General features: G+C 36.1%; 1 protein-coding gene across 1 annotated transcript in view; it reads right to left on the bottom strand.

The window, feature by feature from the left end:
• The window catches only part of tp63 (tumor protein p63), a 50,117-nt gene extending 34,393 nt beyond the window's left edge, over positions 1-15,724 (bottom strand). The window contains exons 1-3 of the mRNA XM_073852132.1: positions 15,593-15,724; positions 4,748-4,885; positions 2,919-3,048 (exon numbers count right to left, since the gene is read on the bottom strand). Coding sequence (XP_073708233.1) covers positions 2,919-3,048; positions 4,748-4,885; positions 15,593-15,645 — 321 coding nt within the window. The 5' untranslated portion in view covers positions 15,646-15,724. The remainder of the gene's footprint in view (positions 1-2,918; positions 3,049-4,747; positions 4,886-15,592) is intronic.
• Between the last annotated feature and the right edge of the window lie 502 nt (positions 15,725-16,226).

The following is a 16,226-nucleotide window of genomic DNA, read 5'->3' as shown; positions in this document are numbered from 1 at the left end:
CTCACCACCTTCAAATGCATTCAAGCGACATATTATGCGGAATTCTTGCTGCTCAGCAACACCCAAATTAAAAAATGTACTCAACGGACAGCCGTTTTGTCTCATCAGTCTGTCAGTACCTATTTTTAAATTAAACGGTTTGCAGAGTATGAATTCGGTAATTGTGTCGCTTCATTATATTTGATACTGGTTTTGATGGGAGGAAAAGAAAATGTAAAACAGCGGCGGTGCATTGTACTGCTGTGGAAATGTGTGAGTGATACAAGCAAAGCCGTGGGGCTTAAATCCACCTCTGTCTGGAGTCTTAATATGGGTTGGTTTTATCCACACAAAATTATATAAGGCTGCATACATACAAAAAAAAAAAAACTTTTAAACTGCATTTTATACGTACCCCTGTTATAGAATCATTACTTTAGATCAGGCTACACCAGACTGAAATTTGTGACTTCATCAAATTTACCTGCTCCTTCTAACCACGCTATCAGCTGAGCTGTTTGATGTCAGGACACAATCTTTCCTCTGCCACATTCCTCCATTCTACCTGACTCCACACCTCTCTTTCTCCTCCCCCAACCCCGATCTCACACAGACAGAATAGGACGCAAGCCTCAGTCAGTCACAGCGGCAGGTGCTGCTCTAAATTGTTGCCCTGCAGCTACAGAGAAAGCACACCTACCCAAGAAAGCGCAATTTCAGATTAAAACACAACACCCCTGCACAATACAAACACTGAGGACCCTGAGGGCGCCAAACAGCGCACATCATCCAGTAATTAACGAAGGCGGCAAACCTTTTTCTTAATTCTCTTTCTTTTGGTAAAGGAGTTCACCGATCACTCATAAGCTGGTTATTAGGAGATCAGCAGTTTAGCAAAAAGGAAAATTCAGTCTTGGTACTTTTTGGTACATATAAGTACCAAAAAAGATGAGCTATTGCTTTTAGGTGAGCTATTGCTTTAATAGGATGGCAACCATACCCATTCAAATTTGTTCTTCAAAGTTTAATGAGCATCACAGGAGCAAACGATTGGCAGGTGGCCACAGTTTCCAGGATTTCGATCAACACGAATGCTAGCTGGCAAGGGACGGAGTATTAGCATGCCATTCTGCGCACCACGCCCGATCTTTACTGCGAAGAAGATGGGGGCGGGTGGTGTTGTATGGGGGGTATTAATCACCAGATCAAGAGAAAAGATAATCCCTCAGGGCCAGAGAAGTAAAGCGTTGCTCAGTCTCTCCCTTTTTTCCTCATCTTTACTACCGGACAACTGCATTCCTCGGCTGGGAGGGGAGCCACAACCACCTAATTCTCCTGCGCGCCCAGAGAAAACCTAGGCCTCAGCGTCAGCTACAGGTCATATATTTAATGTCAAACTTTTCATTGCTCTTCTGTTGTGTATAAACACAATGCTAGAACTAAACGTGCTGATAGATTCTGCCTAAGGGAGAAACAGATTTTGCACGACCTACATCAACTTTAAACTGTTGTTAAACAGTGTTATATCACAAGAACTATTTTTTTACAAACAAACTTGCATGCTGTTCAAGTACTTACACCAAGGAAGATACTATCTGTTGTGTAGTATTGTTGTAAATCTCCATCTTCATAATTCATTGATCCACTTCAGTCCTTTAGGTTTTTATGAATCTTTCTCTTGCATGACACAATGATACATCTGAAGCCCTTCAGAAAGATTCCATTGTAGAAAAGCAAGGCTATCGTCATCACGACTTTATATTTAGCCTGTTCATCCGGACCTGGACATACCTTTTCATTTTGTTGCTTGCAAAACTAGATTCCAGATTGACCAGGGAAAACCCATCAACACCCCCAACAAACAGTAACACCCCCACAGTTAACTGTTTTTGCTGGGGCTTACCACTAAATTCCCCACTACTGAAATTATTCACTTGAGCGATCGCTCTAAACAAAACTAAGTTTCATAAGCGATAAAGTAATTGTGGTACTTTGCTTATAAATTTCATACATGTTCAGAAATGTTGATGCTGTTTAATATTTAAAAGTAAATTAGACAAAGGAAAATCAAAAAGGTGTTAAAACAATTGGACAAAAATATGTCAAAATTTGAATGGTTCTTATTGTATTAAAAATAGAGTTATCTACTGCTAGCATCAAAAAAACAGCCAGTCTGAGACCATTCAGTGGGAGGTTTAAAAAAAATCCCCATGTACATTTGCTTTAAACTTTGCGGGGGATTTTGACAGTATTCAACAATTAAATACTCGTAAAACTGCAAGTAGTAGGAAAACAAGCTATTGAGAAGATTAGGAAATATTTGGTAACACTTTACAATAAGGTGTCATATTTGCAAATGTATTAACTAACATGAATGAACAATGAACAACACCTTTATTACACTATTTATAATTTTTTTTGTTAATGTTAGTTAATGAATACAGATCATTGTTCATGTTAGTTAACAGTGCATTGACTAATGTTAACAAACAACTAGTGGTTTTAATAATGCATCAGTAAATGCTGAAATTAACCAAGATTAATAAATGCTGTAGTAGTATTGTTCATTCTTAGTTCATGTTAACTAATGTAGTTAATATGAATACTCCGGCATCAACATTACATTACATTACACAAGAGGTACATACTGTTTTTTGGGAGATAATCTGAATCAATAACCAGTTATCAGCAATGTGCTTTGGCTCTTCCTTTTTAAAAAAAGATGAAACCTAACTGAAATTAATATTTGATTACGTGTTCAAGAAGATCAGAAGTTGCATTTTGCATAATCTGCTATCTTGAAATGTGTCAAGAACAGTACCACAGTAACGTCTCAGATCTAAATGTCACTGCAATATCTGAAATTGTTATTGCAGGTTTTAAATGTGAAAATGTATGAAAAGCAGTTTGAGATATGTTTAGTGAAATAAGGTACTCACTGTGAGGGGCTCCTCATGCCCACGCATCGTGATGCAGTCCATACTAATCTGTATGGTATTGGATGCTGAGCCGACTGTAGAGCCCTCAGAAAAGTTGAGCTCGATAGGCTGCATTGAATGTAGCGCAGACCTAGAACAGAAACCAGTAACTTGATTTAAAACAGTAAGAGGAAAAATACGTAAGTGTAAATAAACAAAACTAAGCAGATAAAGTAAAATAATTTAAAACTTTTGTTAAAGCTGCAGTAGTGGTTAATTAACACAACTGAATACGTCTTGTGAAAGAACTATGGCGAAATACGCAGGTACTGGGCTACTCCACAGCGGTTCCTACTAGAACTAGTCTGATTATAAAAACTTCTTATAGGTGTACCATAGTGAATTAGAATAAGCCAAAAACACAGTATGGAAAATGGATTTATGATGTACTTTCTTATTATATAAATTTAATCAATTCTAAACAAAAAAAGTTACGGACTGCAGCTTTAAATAAAATGTCATCCAATAAGTGTTTGACTGTACTTGTACTGTACTTGTACACTGATTAATGGTGGTGAAACAACTTTTATTCTTAAAGGAGTAGTTCACTTTCAGAACAAAAATGTACAGATAATTTACTCACCCCCTTGTCATCCAAGATGTTCATGTCTTTCTTTTTTCAGTCGTAAGGAAATTGTGTTTTTTGAGGAGAACATTTCAGGATTTCTCTCCGTATAATGGACTTCTATAGTGCCCCTGAGTTTGAACTTCCAAAATGCAGCTTTAAATGGCTCTAAACGACCACAGCCGAGGAAAGAAGGGTCTTATCTAGCAAAACGATCAGTTATTTTATTAAAAAAAAATTACAAGTGATATACTTTTTAATAGGGATGCACCGATCCGACAAAACGCGCAAGCATGATCGGCCGATTCGTATCGGTGCATCCCATTCCCTACTTTTTAACCTCAAATGCTCATCTTGTCTAGCTCTGTGTGTACTCTGTGTAGAGATTACAAAGTATATAAATTGTAAATGTTTTTAGAAAATAACCGTTTCACAAGATAAGACCCTTCTTCCTCGGCTGGGATCATTTAGAGCCTTTGAAACTGCATTTTGGAAGTTCAAACTGAGGCACACCATAGAAGTCCATTATATGGAGAAAATCCTGAAATGTTTTCCTCAAAAAACATAATTTCTTTAAAACTGGACAAAGAAAGACATGAACATCTTGGATGACAAGAGATGAGTACATTATCTGTAAATTTTTGTTCTGAAAGTGAACTACTCCTTTAAGTTGATAGTAAATTTCACAAATAGTTACATAGAAACAGCAACAAATTGAATTTAATATGAAAGTAGAAAGACTGAAGTTGTATTTTCTTTTTTTTTTTTCTTTTTTTTAAATAGTTTATTAGGTTTATTCAAATATTTATTAAAATATGTGACCCTGGACCACAAAACCAGTCATAAGTAGCACGAGTATATTTGTAATATAATGATTTATTTTTCTTTTATGCCATAAATCATTTGGAAATTACACAAAGATCATGTTCCATGAAGATATTTTGTACATTTCCTACCATACATATACCAAAGTAAACTTTTGATTAGTAATATGCATTGCTAAGAACTTCATACGGATAACTTTAAAGACGATTTTCTCAATATTTTGATTTTTTTGCACCCTCAGATTCCAGATTTTCAAATTGTTGTATTGTGGCCAAATAATTTCCTATCATAAACCATACATCAATGGAAAGCTTATTTATTAATGTCAAAACTTAAAATGTATTCATTTTGTGGTCCTGGGTCACATATGAGTGAATTTGTAAGATACTTCAGAACTCACTGGTCCAGCATCTCCAGCAGCTGATTGAGGACGTCTTGTCCGAGGATATCTGTACTCTGAGATCCCTGGCCCTGTGACATGGAGGCCAGGAAAGAACCTTCAGCCCATGAGAGACAGGCTGCTGCTGGTTCTCTCAATCTGAAGAGACAGAAACAAAATTTAGGTTAAACAATTGTGTCCTAATACACTAGGATTAATTACAATGTGATGTAAATGTTTCAGTAAAACTTTACAATAAGATTCATTACTCATTACTATGAACAATACTTCTACAGCATTTAATAACCTTAATGTTAACTTCAACATTTACTAATACATTATTTAAATTAAATGTAGTGCTTGTTAACATTAGTTAATTCACTGTGAATCAACATGAATGGAATGGACAACAGTATTTAATTGACTAACATTAAGAAAGCTTAATAAACACGGTAATGTATTGTTCATTGTTTGTTTGTGTCAGTTAATACATTAATTAACTAACATTAACTAATCGTCACCTTAGAATTATAAGGTTCTATCTGACATTTTTGTCAAAATTGAGTTATTCACATATTCTTATTATGTGACAACTTATTTACATTATTTAATGTTTCTTTTGTAAGCTATGTACATTTTGGGCCTTTTTTTAGAAAACAAAAATGGTTCTATCTACAGAAGTCTAAGGAACGCAAAAAACTTTGAAGCTCAATATCTCAAAATGCTCAGAATGCAGATAGAACCTTATAATTCTAAGGTGACAAAGTGTTACCATTGTTTCTCAGGTGAAGAGAAAAAAAACTGTATTTTGATAAATGTCAAGTAACACTTTAATGTTAACAAATGACACCTTGTTGTAATGTATTAACTAACATGAATGAACAACGCATTTATTACAGTATTTAATCATCTTTATTAATGTTAGTTAATAAAAACAGTATGTTAGTTCACAGCACAATAACGTATGCTAACAAACTATTTGTGATTTTTTTGCTTTAATGCATTATGCTAAAATGTTAACTAATGTAGTTAACTAATGAACCTTATAGTAAAGTGTTACCAAATTTCCAAAATCGCAAGTATTGTATTGGAAACAAATGAACTGAAGAAAGGTGTTACCATGCAAAAGTCACTTCAAAGGTTTCGGAGGGTGTTGTGGGTGGTTTCCAGGGTGTTAATATACCTCTGCTATGGTTTTCTGAATGGTTTCTAAGGGTGTTGCCAGGTTTTTGCTAGAGGAATTAATTTTAGATAGTAGCTTCAGGTAGTTACTTACTGGCCATGTTATTTTAGTATCACTGAGATACTGTCCTAGTTTTTTTTTATTATTATTTAGAATTAACTTTAATATTCTCAATTTTCATATCTAATTTTAATATGTTTGTATGTCATTTTTAATAGTTAATGTTTTCGCAAATTGTTAGTTTAATGGTTATAAATATTGTCTAAACATTTTTGTTCATTTTTTTATTGTAGGTTTCATGTATCATGTTACAATTAAAAAATGAGAAGAGAAATGTTGCCTTGGCAATTAGCTTAAATAAATTGTTTAATAATAGTTTAGTTATTTTAGTTATACTTGTAGTTAACTATAATAACCCTGCATACTGGCTTAAGAGTCTAACCTAAGTCTATATTTTTGTCACTATATATTTACTGTGTGACCCTGTACCACAAAGTCATAAGGTTCAATTTTCCTAAATTTTAATATAAATATACTTTCCATTGATGTATGGTTTGCTAGGATAGGATAATATTTGGCTCAGATACAACTATTTGAATCTGAGGTTGCAAAAAAATCTAAATATTGAGAAAATCGCCTTTAAAGTTGTCCAACTGAAGTTCTTAGCAATGCATATTACTAATCAAAAAATAAGTTTTGACATATTTATGGTAGAAAATCTACAAAATGTCTTCATAAAACATGATCTTTACTTAATATCCAAATGATTTGACAATTTTGACAATTGTTTGGCTGTTATATACCCGCCCTACTTAAGGTTTTATGGCCAATAGTCACATATATTATATATAGTACTCCTTTAAGACTAAAAAAAAACAAAAAAAATTATCCATGTCTTTGACACCAGAGCTGTAGGATGAATTATAAAAAACTCTTACCCCGACTATGAGAAACAGTAATAGTGATGTGCATTGCAATCACCGCCAATTACAGTAACAACCGACTTGAACTCCAATCTATTTAGTAAACTGATACAGTATTCATTACTGCGTTAATAGTGGAAAGAAGGCACTGCACTCTTTCGGAATGTAAAAAACACAACCCATTCTTAATTGCCTCTCCCCCCACAAAAGCCATTTTCTGCTCCTGTCTAATTCAACACCAATAACCAGTGTTAACATGACATTTAGGAGCAGCAGAGAGAATAAGACTGTCAGTGAAAACACGATGACCCTCTCCATCTGAAATATGACACCAAGCCAGAGCCCAGCGTCTCATTGTTCCTGCTGAGCAGCAGCACACGCTGACGACCAAGCAGAGCGGAATTCCCCCTCGCTGTCTATATGATAGCAACACCACCGCTATGCAGCATTCGGAATGTGTGCGGCTGAACTGGGCTTGGCTGTGGATGGGGGTTGAAGGTAGTAAATGTATGTATGTGTGTGTGTGTGAGCGTCTGGGAGTTGGGGTGTCAACCCATAATCTAACGTTGGCACTCGGGTGTGGGGCCGGAATTCCCCTACATTCTGTGAGGTGGAGAGATATTAATATACTAAGCTATGCAGGCATGCCTAATAAATGCTGAATGCTTTAAGGTCGAAGGATGTCAGATTACTGTATCCTAGACAGATACACAAAGCAACACTAGTCTTTGATATCACTGTAAAGTGACACTTCCATGCCAGCCTTTGAAGATAAACTTCAGTTTATAGTATTCAAAGGGAAAGTTCACCCAAAAATGAAAACTATGTTCTCATTTACTCGCCCTAAAGTTGTGCCAAATCTGTATGAGTTTTCTTCTGTTGAATAAAATAAAATAAAATAAAATAAAAATGTCCACATTTACTTCCACAGTATGCAAAACAAAATCTAATCAATTTGCATTTTTAGGTGAAAAATGTATTAAAGATTATAAATTATTTATTTATAATCTATTGAGTTTAGTTGGATATTTCATCCAAAAATGAAAATTGTCGTCATTTACTCACCCCGTGTTGTTACAAACCTGTATGAGTCTCTTCGTTGCGTACAAAAGAATATATTTAGTAGAATGTGGGTAAATACAGGTAATTTGCCATAGAAATACAATGGTTTTTTAACATTAATGACTGTTATAGTGGGAGCTGTGGTCCGTTCTCCATAAATCATTGCATGCTTGTTTAGAATCACCTGTCACATGTGCTCACCAGGTTTCGTGAAGCTTTGAGTTTTCGTTAGGCTTTATAGGCTTTTCAGTATATTTGGACAGGCTCCTTTTCTGTTAGCTTCCCTAAAGGTACATTTCAACTTTAAAAAAAAATATATATTTTATTGGTTATTATTGACCTAGAGTGTCCAGAGAATTGTCCTGCAGTTTTTTTTCTTTTAGTTTAACTAGTCCTCGCTAAGTCTGTTTTTTCACATCTTCTTAAGCATTCAACTAATGGTTTGATTGACAGCAGTGGTTCTAGAGTTGTTCGGAACAAGGGGGTCTATTGTAGGATGCAAAATATTGTGCGTGTGTGTAAAAAACATGCAATATACAATCGTTTACGCCCTTGAAAAATGCAATATCGCCCTAATCCCCATGAATGGAACAGATGAATGCGTTTTATCCAGCATAAGCCAAGAATTCTAACGACATAAGACACTTGAGTTTGCGACAAACAGTTAAGGAGTTATGATCAATTTTGCACTTTTGATCGCTGTAGTGACAAGCCTTGGTGACATTGTAGTCGGTGGGAGCACTACCATCCTGTAAAGTTTCAAGTCTCTACGACTTACGGTTTGGTCTGCCCGATCAGTTTTACGTGGAGATTGCAGATCTTTGGCAACTCTAACAATTACAATAGGGTTTCAGCACCCTTAAAAAACATGCACATTCTTCAAAATATCTATTCAAAATATATATTTTTGTGTTTAAGAAATTCATACTGGTTTAGAGGGCGAGTAAATCACGTAATAGCCCTGCATGCATTTTTTTTTTTTTTTTGGAAACAACTGGGGTCAATGGGTTTAACCCCAATGTTCTTCTAAACATCTGTGCAGAAGAAAGAAATGCAAGCAGGTTTGGAACAACATGAGGCTAATTTATGAACAGAATTTTCATTTTTGGGTGAACAATCCCTTTAAGCGAAAAAAAAATGCATGTTCACTTTGTACAATGTAATAAAACCAATTAAAACTACACCCATTTCCTAAAGGAGGAAAATGGGAGGTGCAAAAGACGCATTTGGAATTCAGCTTCAATACCGTGAAAAATTCCTCTCTTCCATTTTCTTTCCCTGGGTTCCCCAAACACAGCTCTCCAGAAGAAAAGCAGCATATATACTCTTTTTGTCCTTGTTCAGCTGAAGAGGTGTGGCACGAAGTGAATGCTAGAGTTGAATTACTGGGACAACGGTGTGCTGCCAGGCCTGTCACTGGGGATAAAAGCTTTTTCAACCCCAATGTTTACTTAAAGCCTCATAGATATTGTCATTTGGCACACTGGAAGACGCACAAATGCCAAGCCCAATGCGTCAATTGTCATGGTGTGTCCACAGGTCCATACCTCAGCATTCCTACCTCTCATTGTAAGATACAAATCTAAACCCCAATGCATTTTACACTGTGAACATGAACAATCTAAAGGGCTATTAAGGAAGTAAGCAAACACAAACAAAAGCTGAGGCCTAACTTACTGACAGCCATTCATACAGTTAGTTGTATTAATGAATCAGTCAACCATTACCAGTACAATCAAAGAGAATAGCGCTATGGAGAACAACGAGTACTTATTTATTGGATGTCAATTTGAAGAGATAAACAAAACTGGGTACAACACTAAGATTGATTGCTTGTTATTTTATTTTATAGATGTATGTTACAAAGTTACAAAAGCAACATATGTCAATGCATCTGGATATTAAAAAGAGAGGCATGTGTTTTTAAAGATTAATTCTAATAGAGATTATGAAAGAAATACCATTCAAAATAAAATAACAATTGTGACCTGTGCTGAAAAAATGAGTCAGAATGCACACTGTCTGAGAGCTACAGGCAAAATAAGTGAAAAATGAGGTTTTCACAAAAATTAGTTAAGCCCTCTTCTAGCGATCCTAATGCTCCAAGTAGTAAATAAACATCTAAAATTACCTTTATTTCTACATTTTCTGAGGAGTACCTATTCCAATGCCCACTACTGGATGACTGCTGCTGCTTCTCACCACAAGTTGTAGGTCTGTTGTTGCAAAGCGCAGCATTCAGGCTTTGTGAATATTCATATCAAATTCTAAATGACATGAGTCTAAACCAGATAAATATGATTTTTGAACCCATGCTGATGAAAACAGAATGATCTTGCTCTTAAAATACTCCTTCATTTTGGTCATACAGATAAGCTTAATACATATTTCGAATCTGTAAAGACTCTAGGTTTATTAGTGTGCACTCAGAAAAACAATGAAACATTGTGCTTTTGTAAAATAATTAAAGCAAAATAAATGCGCTTTCTGCAGTCTCGCTTTCTGTGAACTTGAGCGTGAAACGTGTACACGGTGTATACTTGCCTTACAGACATGAAAAATAGTGTGAAAATGTCTACTTTTTAATTAACCAATTCAAATAGAAAACAAATATCCACAACAGGCTCATCCACTACTGCGGAGACGACGAGAGTCACTCTTAAACTGAAAACAAAGAAAGCACTAGTTTATGAAGAAATTATTAAAACATTAATGCAGTCTCCTTGCTGTTTTCCCTGATATATTCATACCCAGCAAGCAATAGTCGTCATTTCACCGTCTGGGTTAACTATAAACCCGATATAGTCCGGCTATGTGTAACCCACTTCCAGCCCAAATAACCTTGAATTTGGTTGCATGCCATTTTTTTGGCAAAATAACTAGTTAGATGTATGATATTCCATCCTGTAAGCAAACTCAGCAACGTTTACAAGGTTTTTTGGTTTAATTTTTTAATTTTTTTAAATTGATGACTAGTCTAATATTGGGATATGTTTAGACGTCTATTAAATTTTCACTGACAGCCCAAATACAAACTTGTTTTAGCCTAGACGTCTGGGCTGTGTTTTCACGGCTAATAGACGTCTTTTAGACCAAAAATTGCTTGCTGGGTAATTATTATATCTGCCAGTGCTCTGTGGCAAGGTCTTTTTGTGTGCGCTTGAGCGCTTATTGGGCTATGTAGACAATTAAATTTATTTATTCATTATTATGATTCATATGGTTTATTAATAAACGTGCGACTAATAGTCGACTAATGCTTAAACTGAATGACTACTAGTCGACCAGAAAAATCTGTAGTCAAGGGCAGAACTAAAGCACATAACTGTGATATTAGAATTAATATAGATCTGTCTCAATGTTAATCAAACACAGAAAATTTTATTTGCATCTTTGTTTTTTTTTAATAACAAAGATAAAATAAAGATAGCTATATTGTGATTAATAATATAGTAATTGTTATTAGGAAAAGAATTGGAGGAAAATATGCAACGTTGCTTGGTGATTTTGCTTTGGAATCTTCAGAAAACTTTAACTTGATTTTTCTCAAAATCAACTGCTGACTCTATTGCTTTCAAACAGCTGTAGCTCATTCATTTTTTGTCTGATTCCAACAAGTGATATCATTTTAAAGGTATTTGAATGCCAACACAGGTCACAATTCCACTTCAGTGAATTTTCCAAGTTCTTTAATTATGTCTAAAAAGCTCATAAACAACTGTGTAAGAAGTGACGGTCAATAAACCAGCGGAAGCAACATAAGCAAAGTGTTTATGTCATAGGGATGTGCCATCTATATCACATATCATGGAAGACCGGTTCATTTATAGTTCTCTGAGAGTGCTAAATGGCTCTACAATTGACAGTACGCTTAGATTTAGCTTTTGCTATCACCCACAACAAAACCACAAAACAAGATCCTACTTCTCTCATGTCAGAGAATTTAGTGGTTAATAACTTACACAAGGTCCAGCAGCTCTCTGTATAGGGATTACATGTCTCTCTCTGTCTCTCATTGATATGTTATTGCATTTAATATTGTCAACATTACAGGTTGGTGAGGGCATGAGGACTATATAGGTCTCCAGCAGGTGCTGAGTGGCCGCTGTCTCAGGTCACACATTGCGACAGGACATGTTTCAGATCCCTGGCTGAGAACTGAGAGCTAGGTTGACAGCCCTGGTGTCATGACATCATCATCATCTTCGTCATCGTCGTCATCAAACCTGTGCCAGGGGAATTATCCAATTAAAGTCCAGTGAGGATGCAAACTCGGCAGAAGGTCAGAAAACGAAGGACGAACGGAAGTTAGAAGGCAGATAGAAATACAATATGGTTGACAGAGATTTTCAGCCAGGAATGACATCATGGTCCCACAAAAGGTGCAGCAGCCATGCATGGAAATATCCAGATTTGATTTACACCCATGGAAATGACAGGTGAAGTTTACGAGCAGTCCATTATCAGCTGAAGTTTCATCAATTAAACATCCAGATAATTTATGGTCACTTATTAATTGGATCAAACATAATAGCACTCATAAAGCCTGATAAAAACAAATGGTGCAACCTGTCAGTGAGTAACCCTAGAGTCATGCGGCAAAGGAAAACTGTCATTCTCAAGTCAATTTAAGACTAAAGCCTAAACACGCTCAGATTTCCTCTGAATTCTGTTTTAGCGCCGTGGCTGCCACATCTGTCATTATCTCAAATCAGTCATCCTCTAATTCAGCCAAGAAATCATGCTTCCTTTCCTGGTTATAAAATTCGTGACAAAGGCTTAACTTAACAGTTTTTGATTCCTCTAAAAATGGCATAAACCTCTCAGAGACAACAGTCAACTGTAGATTTTCATTGTGGGTTTGTGTAGGGTGGGTTTCATCTCTAGTGGTAGCTTCTTTGGAAGCTGTGGGTGGGTGTCTGGTTACTGGGGGAGTTATGCATTCTGCCTGAGGGAGAGGCTGCACTGCGTCCACTTAAACACAGACCAGGCCCCTCGCAGACAGGACGGGGTCAAAAGTCGCAGCTTAACAGGGCCGCCCATTGTCTCCTGACAGGTTGGGCACATCCAGCGATGAAAATGCAATCAAAACAAACAGAGCCCTGCAATCTGGGGAGACAAGTGAGAGGGGCTTCTCCACTATCTTCATTAATCAGAGGCCAGGGAACGTTCAAAGAGATCTGCCGACCCTTCCCTCATCCCTCAAACCCGTGGCTGCAGGATGGACATGGTGGCTCAGACAAAAGAATAGTGGGGCCCATTACTTTTTTTTTTTTTTTGGTTTCTCCATTTAGATGTGTGCTTTCACTGTGAATGGCTCCAAAATCTATTGAACATGGCAAAGGACTGAACTGTCCCAAAGTTATACAATTTGGTATGGACTTATTCCACTCTGCACTCATTTATAAAATGTCAAACGTACTGAATAATTCCTGCAAAAATATTACGATTTTAATCCATTTTTAAATTATAAAACCATCGGTTGTAAGGAATACACAATCTGCTGTGTTCAAATAGCACTATTAATGAGTTAAAGCAGAAGGTAAATATATGACGTATGCTTTTTCCTAACAGAACAGATGCAATACAAACATATCAGAGTAAACAGTATGATTTACATATTTGACAACTACTCATTTCACCCACTTGATTATTTCTCTTTCTAAGGTCTAATTTTGTAGGATTTGGGTTAAAAAAAAAAAGAGATTCTGAGAACTTGACTTCAAAGGAAATGTGTGTACATTTTATTTTGAGAACCTTAGATGATGTTATTTTTACTCTTTACACGTCTGTTTCTTCTATTTTGTGGTGTAGATTAGACATACTGATAGCAGCTGGATTAGTCACAAAAACAACTGTCTCTGCAGGTATACCCACATGCGCTCATAGGCTAAGATCTAACAACATAGTGGTAAGTGAGGACGCTTGAAGTCACAAAGGGATATATTACAATAACGATACGGCTTTGCATCAACTACACTCATGTATGTCTTCTCTAACAGTGGTTTTGTATGAGGATTTAAAACTTTACCATAGAACAGGTGAATTTTATCTTTAAGTAAATTCCAACATTATCATTTTTTGCCTTAGCTGTTAGGTAAACAAACACTGTAAAAATCACACTAGCATACAGGCAAGGGTCAAAAAACATAATTAAGGTGTATTTTAATCAAAATGTTGAACTGTGTGCTTCTCACATTTTAAATTTTACATATTTACACAGTTTATTATATATCAATGCACCTTATATTTATGGTTCATATATATAATATATGAATTATTATAATTTTTTAAAATGTAATTTAGCTGAAAGGCTAATAAATAATGCGTAGCGACAGGTTTCTTTGTGACCACTTTCCTCATATGAGAAATGCCTCAAATTAATTGCATCTTTTCTTGAGCAACCTGCAAATTTGAAAAGACAGCAGATGTGACCCTGGACCACAAAACCAGTCATATCATAAGGGTCAATTTTTTTTTAAATTGAGATTTATACATCATCTGAAACCTGACTAAATAACAAATACATTGATGTATGGTTGTTAGGATAGGATAATATTGGACCGAGATACAACTATTCTACAACTATGAATAATCTGAAATCTGAGGGTGCAAAAAATCTAAATGTTGAGAGTTTTGAGAAAAGTTGTTCAAATGAAGTTCTTAGCGATGCATATTATTAATCAAAAATTAAGTTTTGATATATTTATGGTAGGAAATGTACAAAATATCTTCATGGAACATGATCTTTACTTAATATCCAAATGATTTTTGGCATAAAATAAAAATCGACAATTCTGACCCATACAATGTACTGTTGGCTATTGCAACAAAAAACCCAGTGCGACTTATGACTGCTTTTGTGGTCCAGGGTCACAAATTTTCATGGCTATACCAATTGCACAGGTGTCATCAGAAATGTACGTGTTAACCTTTTAAACAATGCATTTTTTAAAGACTTTTACAGACCAGAATAACTTAATAACCTGACTTGATGATTAAAAGCAATTCAACATACTAAATTACTTAAAGAAAACAATTCTCATCTCAAATTAATTTGATAGAACCTGTTTTACCATAATTTATTAGCTGAGAGACTTATATTCAGAGCAACTAACGAAAGCTTGTGTTTAAAATGCATGTAGTTAATCAAACTACTATTTCAATTGCTTTTTCAAAGAGGTGCCAACACTCTTGAAACTAAATACTACATTAGAATATCATTAACAATACAAGCATGAAAACTGAATCCCTTGCTATTAATATAGCTTAATTTAGAGTTGAACTCTGTTCAGATCAACAAAAACAAATGTCCAGTAGCAAGTGCGTGAGGAGCTAACAAACAAGCAGGCTGAGGATCAAGTATCCAGACAGTACACCTTAAACTGCACAAAATGCCATAAGAACACCACACCTATAAATATCATAGCCAGGCAGCAGCTGGAGAACCAGACACAACTGTTAGCACCTCCAGACAGAAACTCTTTAATGAGGAGAATAAGAACAAACACACTGTCTTGAATCATAGAAACAGGCGTGAGCTGCTTTGCGATATGTGCTTACATCTATTTACAAATGAAGCAACTAAATAAAACCACAAGCACCATGTGTGCATGCCCAAGTGAGTGGTCAAGATAAACCTAGGTGACCTTACATATGGCTTTTCAGAACTGGCACAAACAGTAACTCCCGTCTTACCGTTGAAAGGCTCGCTCTGGGCAGAACTGCACTGCTGCATAAGGAGAGGTCATACTGCCAGACTGGGGTCTTTACTGAGGTCGTCAAGGTTATCGGCAAGTGGCCCAAGCACATGTATTACAGCAGATCTGGAGTTATAAATAAACGGAAAACATGAAAAACATAAACAAAAAGAAACAGTGAGGCAGATTAAAGTGCTAGAAGGTCAAGTGCACAGGAGTGAATCAAGTGTGGAGGATGTTTTAATTTTGGTTTAATCTTTCTACAGCCCACAAGCAAAGGGGCGGCGTCAATGCCAACATGCTGACCAATCCCTGACAACAACTGGACATGGTATCATAGCCCTTCAGTTGCTAAGATATAGATATTAAGCAACAACCCCCACCCATTCCATTTCTAGTCCATGTCCCCAGTGATGTCTGTCTAAGCACTAACCTGAAAAGCACATTCCGCCGTCCATTCGCTGGCTGCGACTTCTATCCTGAATCCCAGGAGCTTTCGGCCATGTGTGGTGATTGCATCACAGCAGCCGCTAAGTTCTATTTTGACCAGGCCAGGTGAAAAAGATGTCACATCAAATGGCCCTCAGTGACCACGGTGATTTCCTGACCTGTCAATAAGGCTGAAACTCTAT

This window comes from Garra rufa, chromosome 12 (genome assembly GCF_049309525.1).
Source record: "Garra rufa chromosome 12, GarRuf1.0, whole genome shotgun sequence".
NCBI classification, from domain to species: Eukaryota; Metazoa; Chordata; class Actinopteri; order Cypriniformes; family Cyprinidae; genus Garra; species Garra rufa.
Note: the sequence above shows the minus strand (reverse complement) of the source record. Positions and strands in the feature narration are given on the sequence as shown.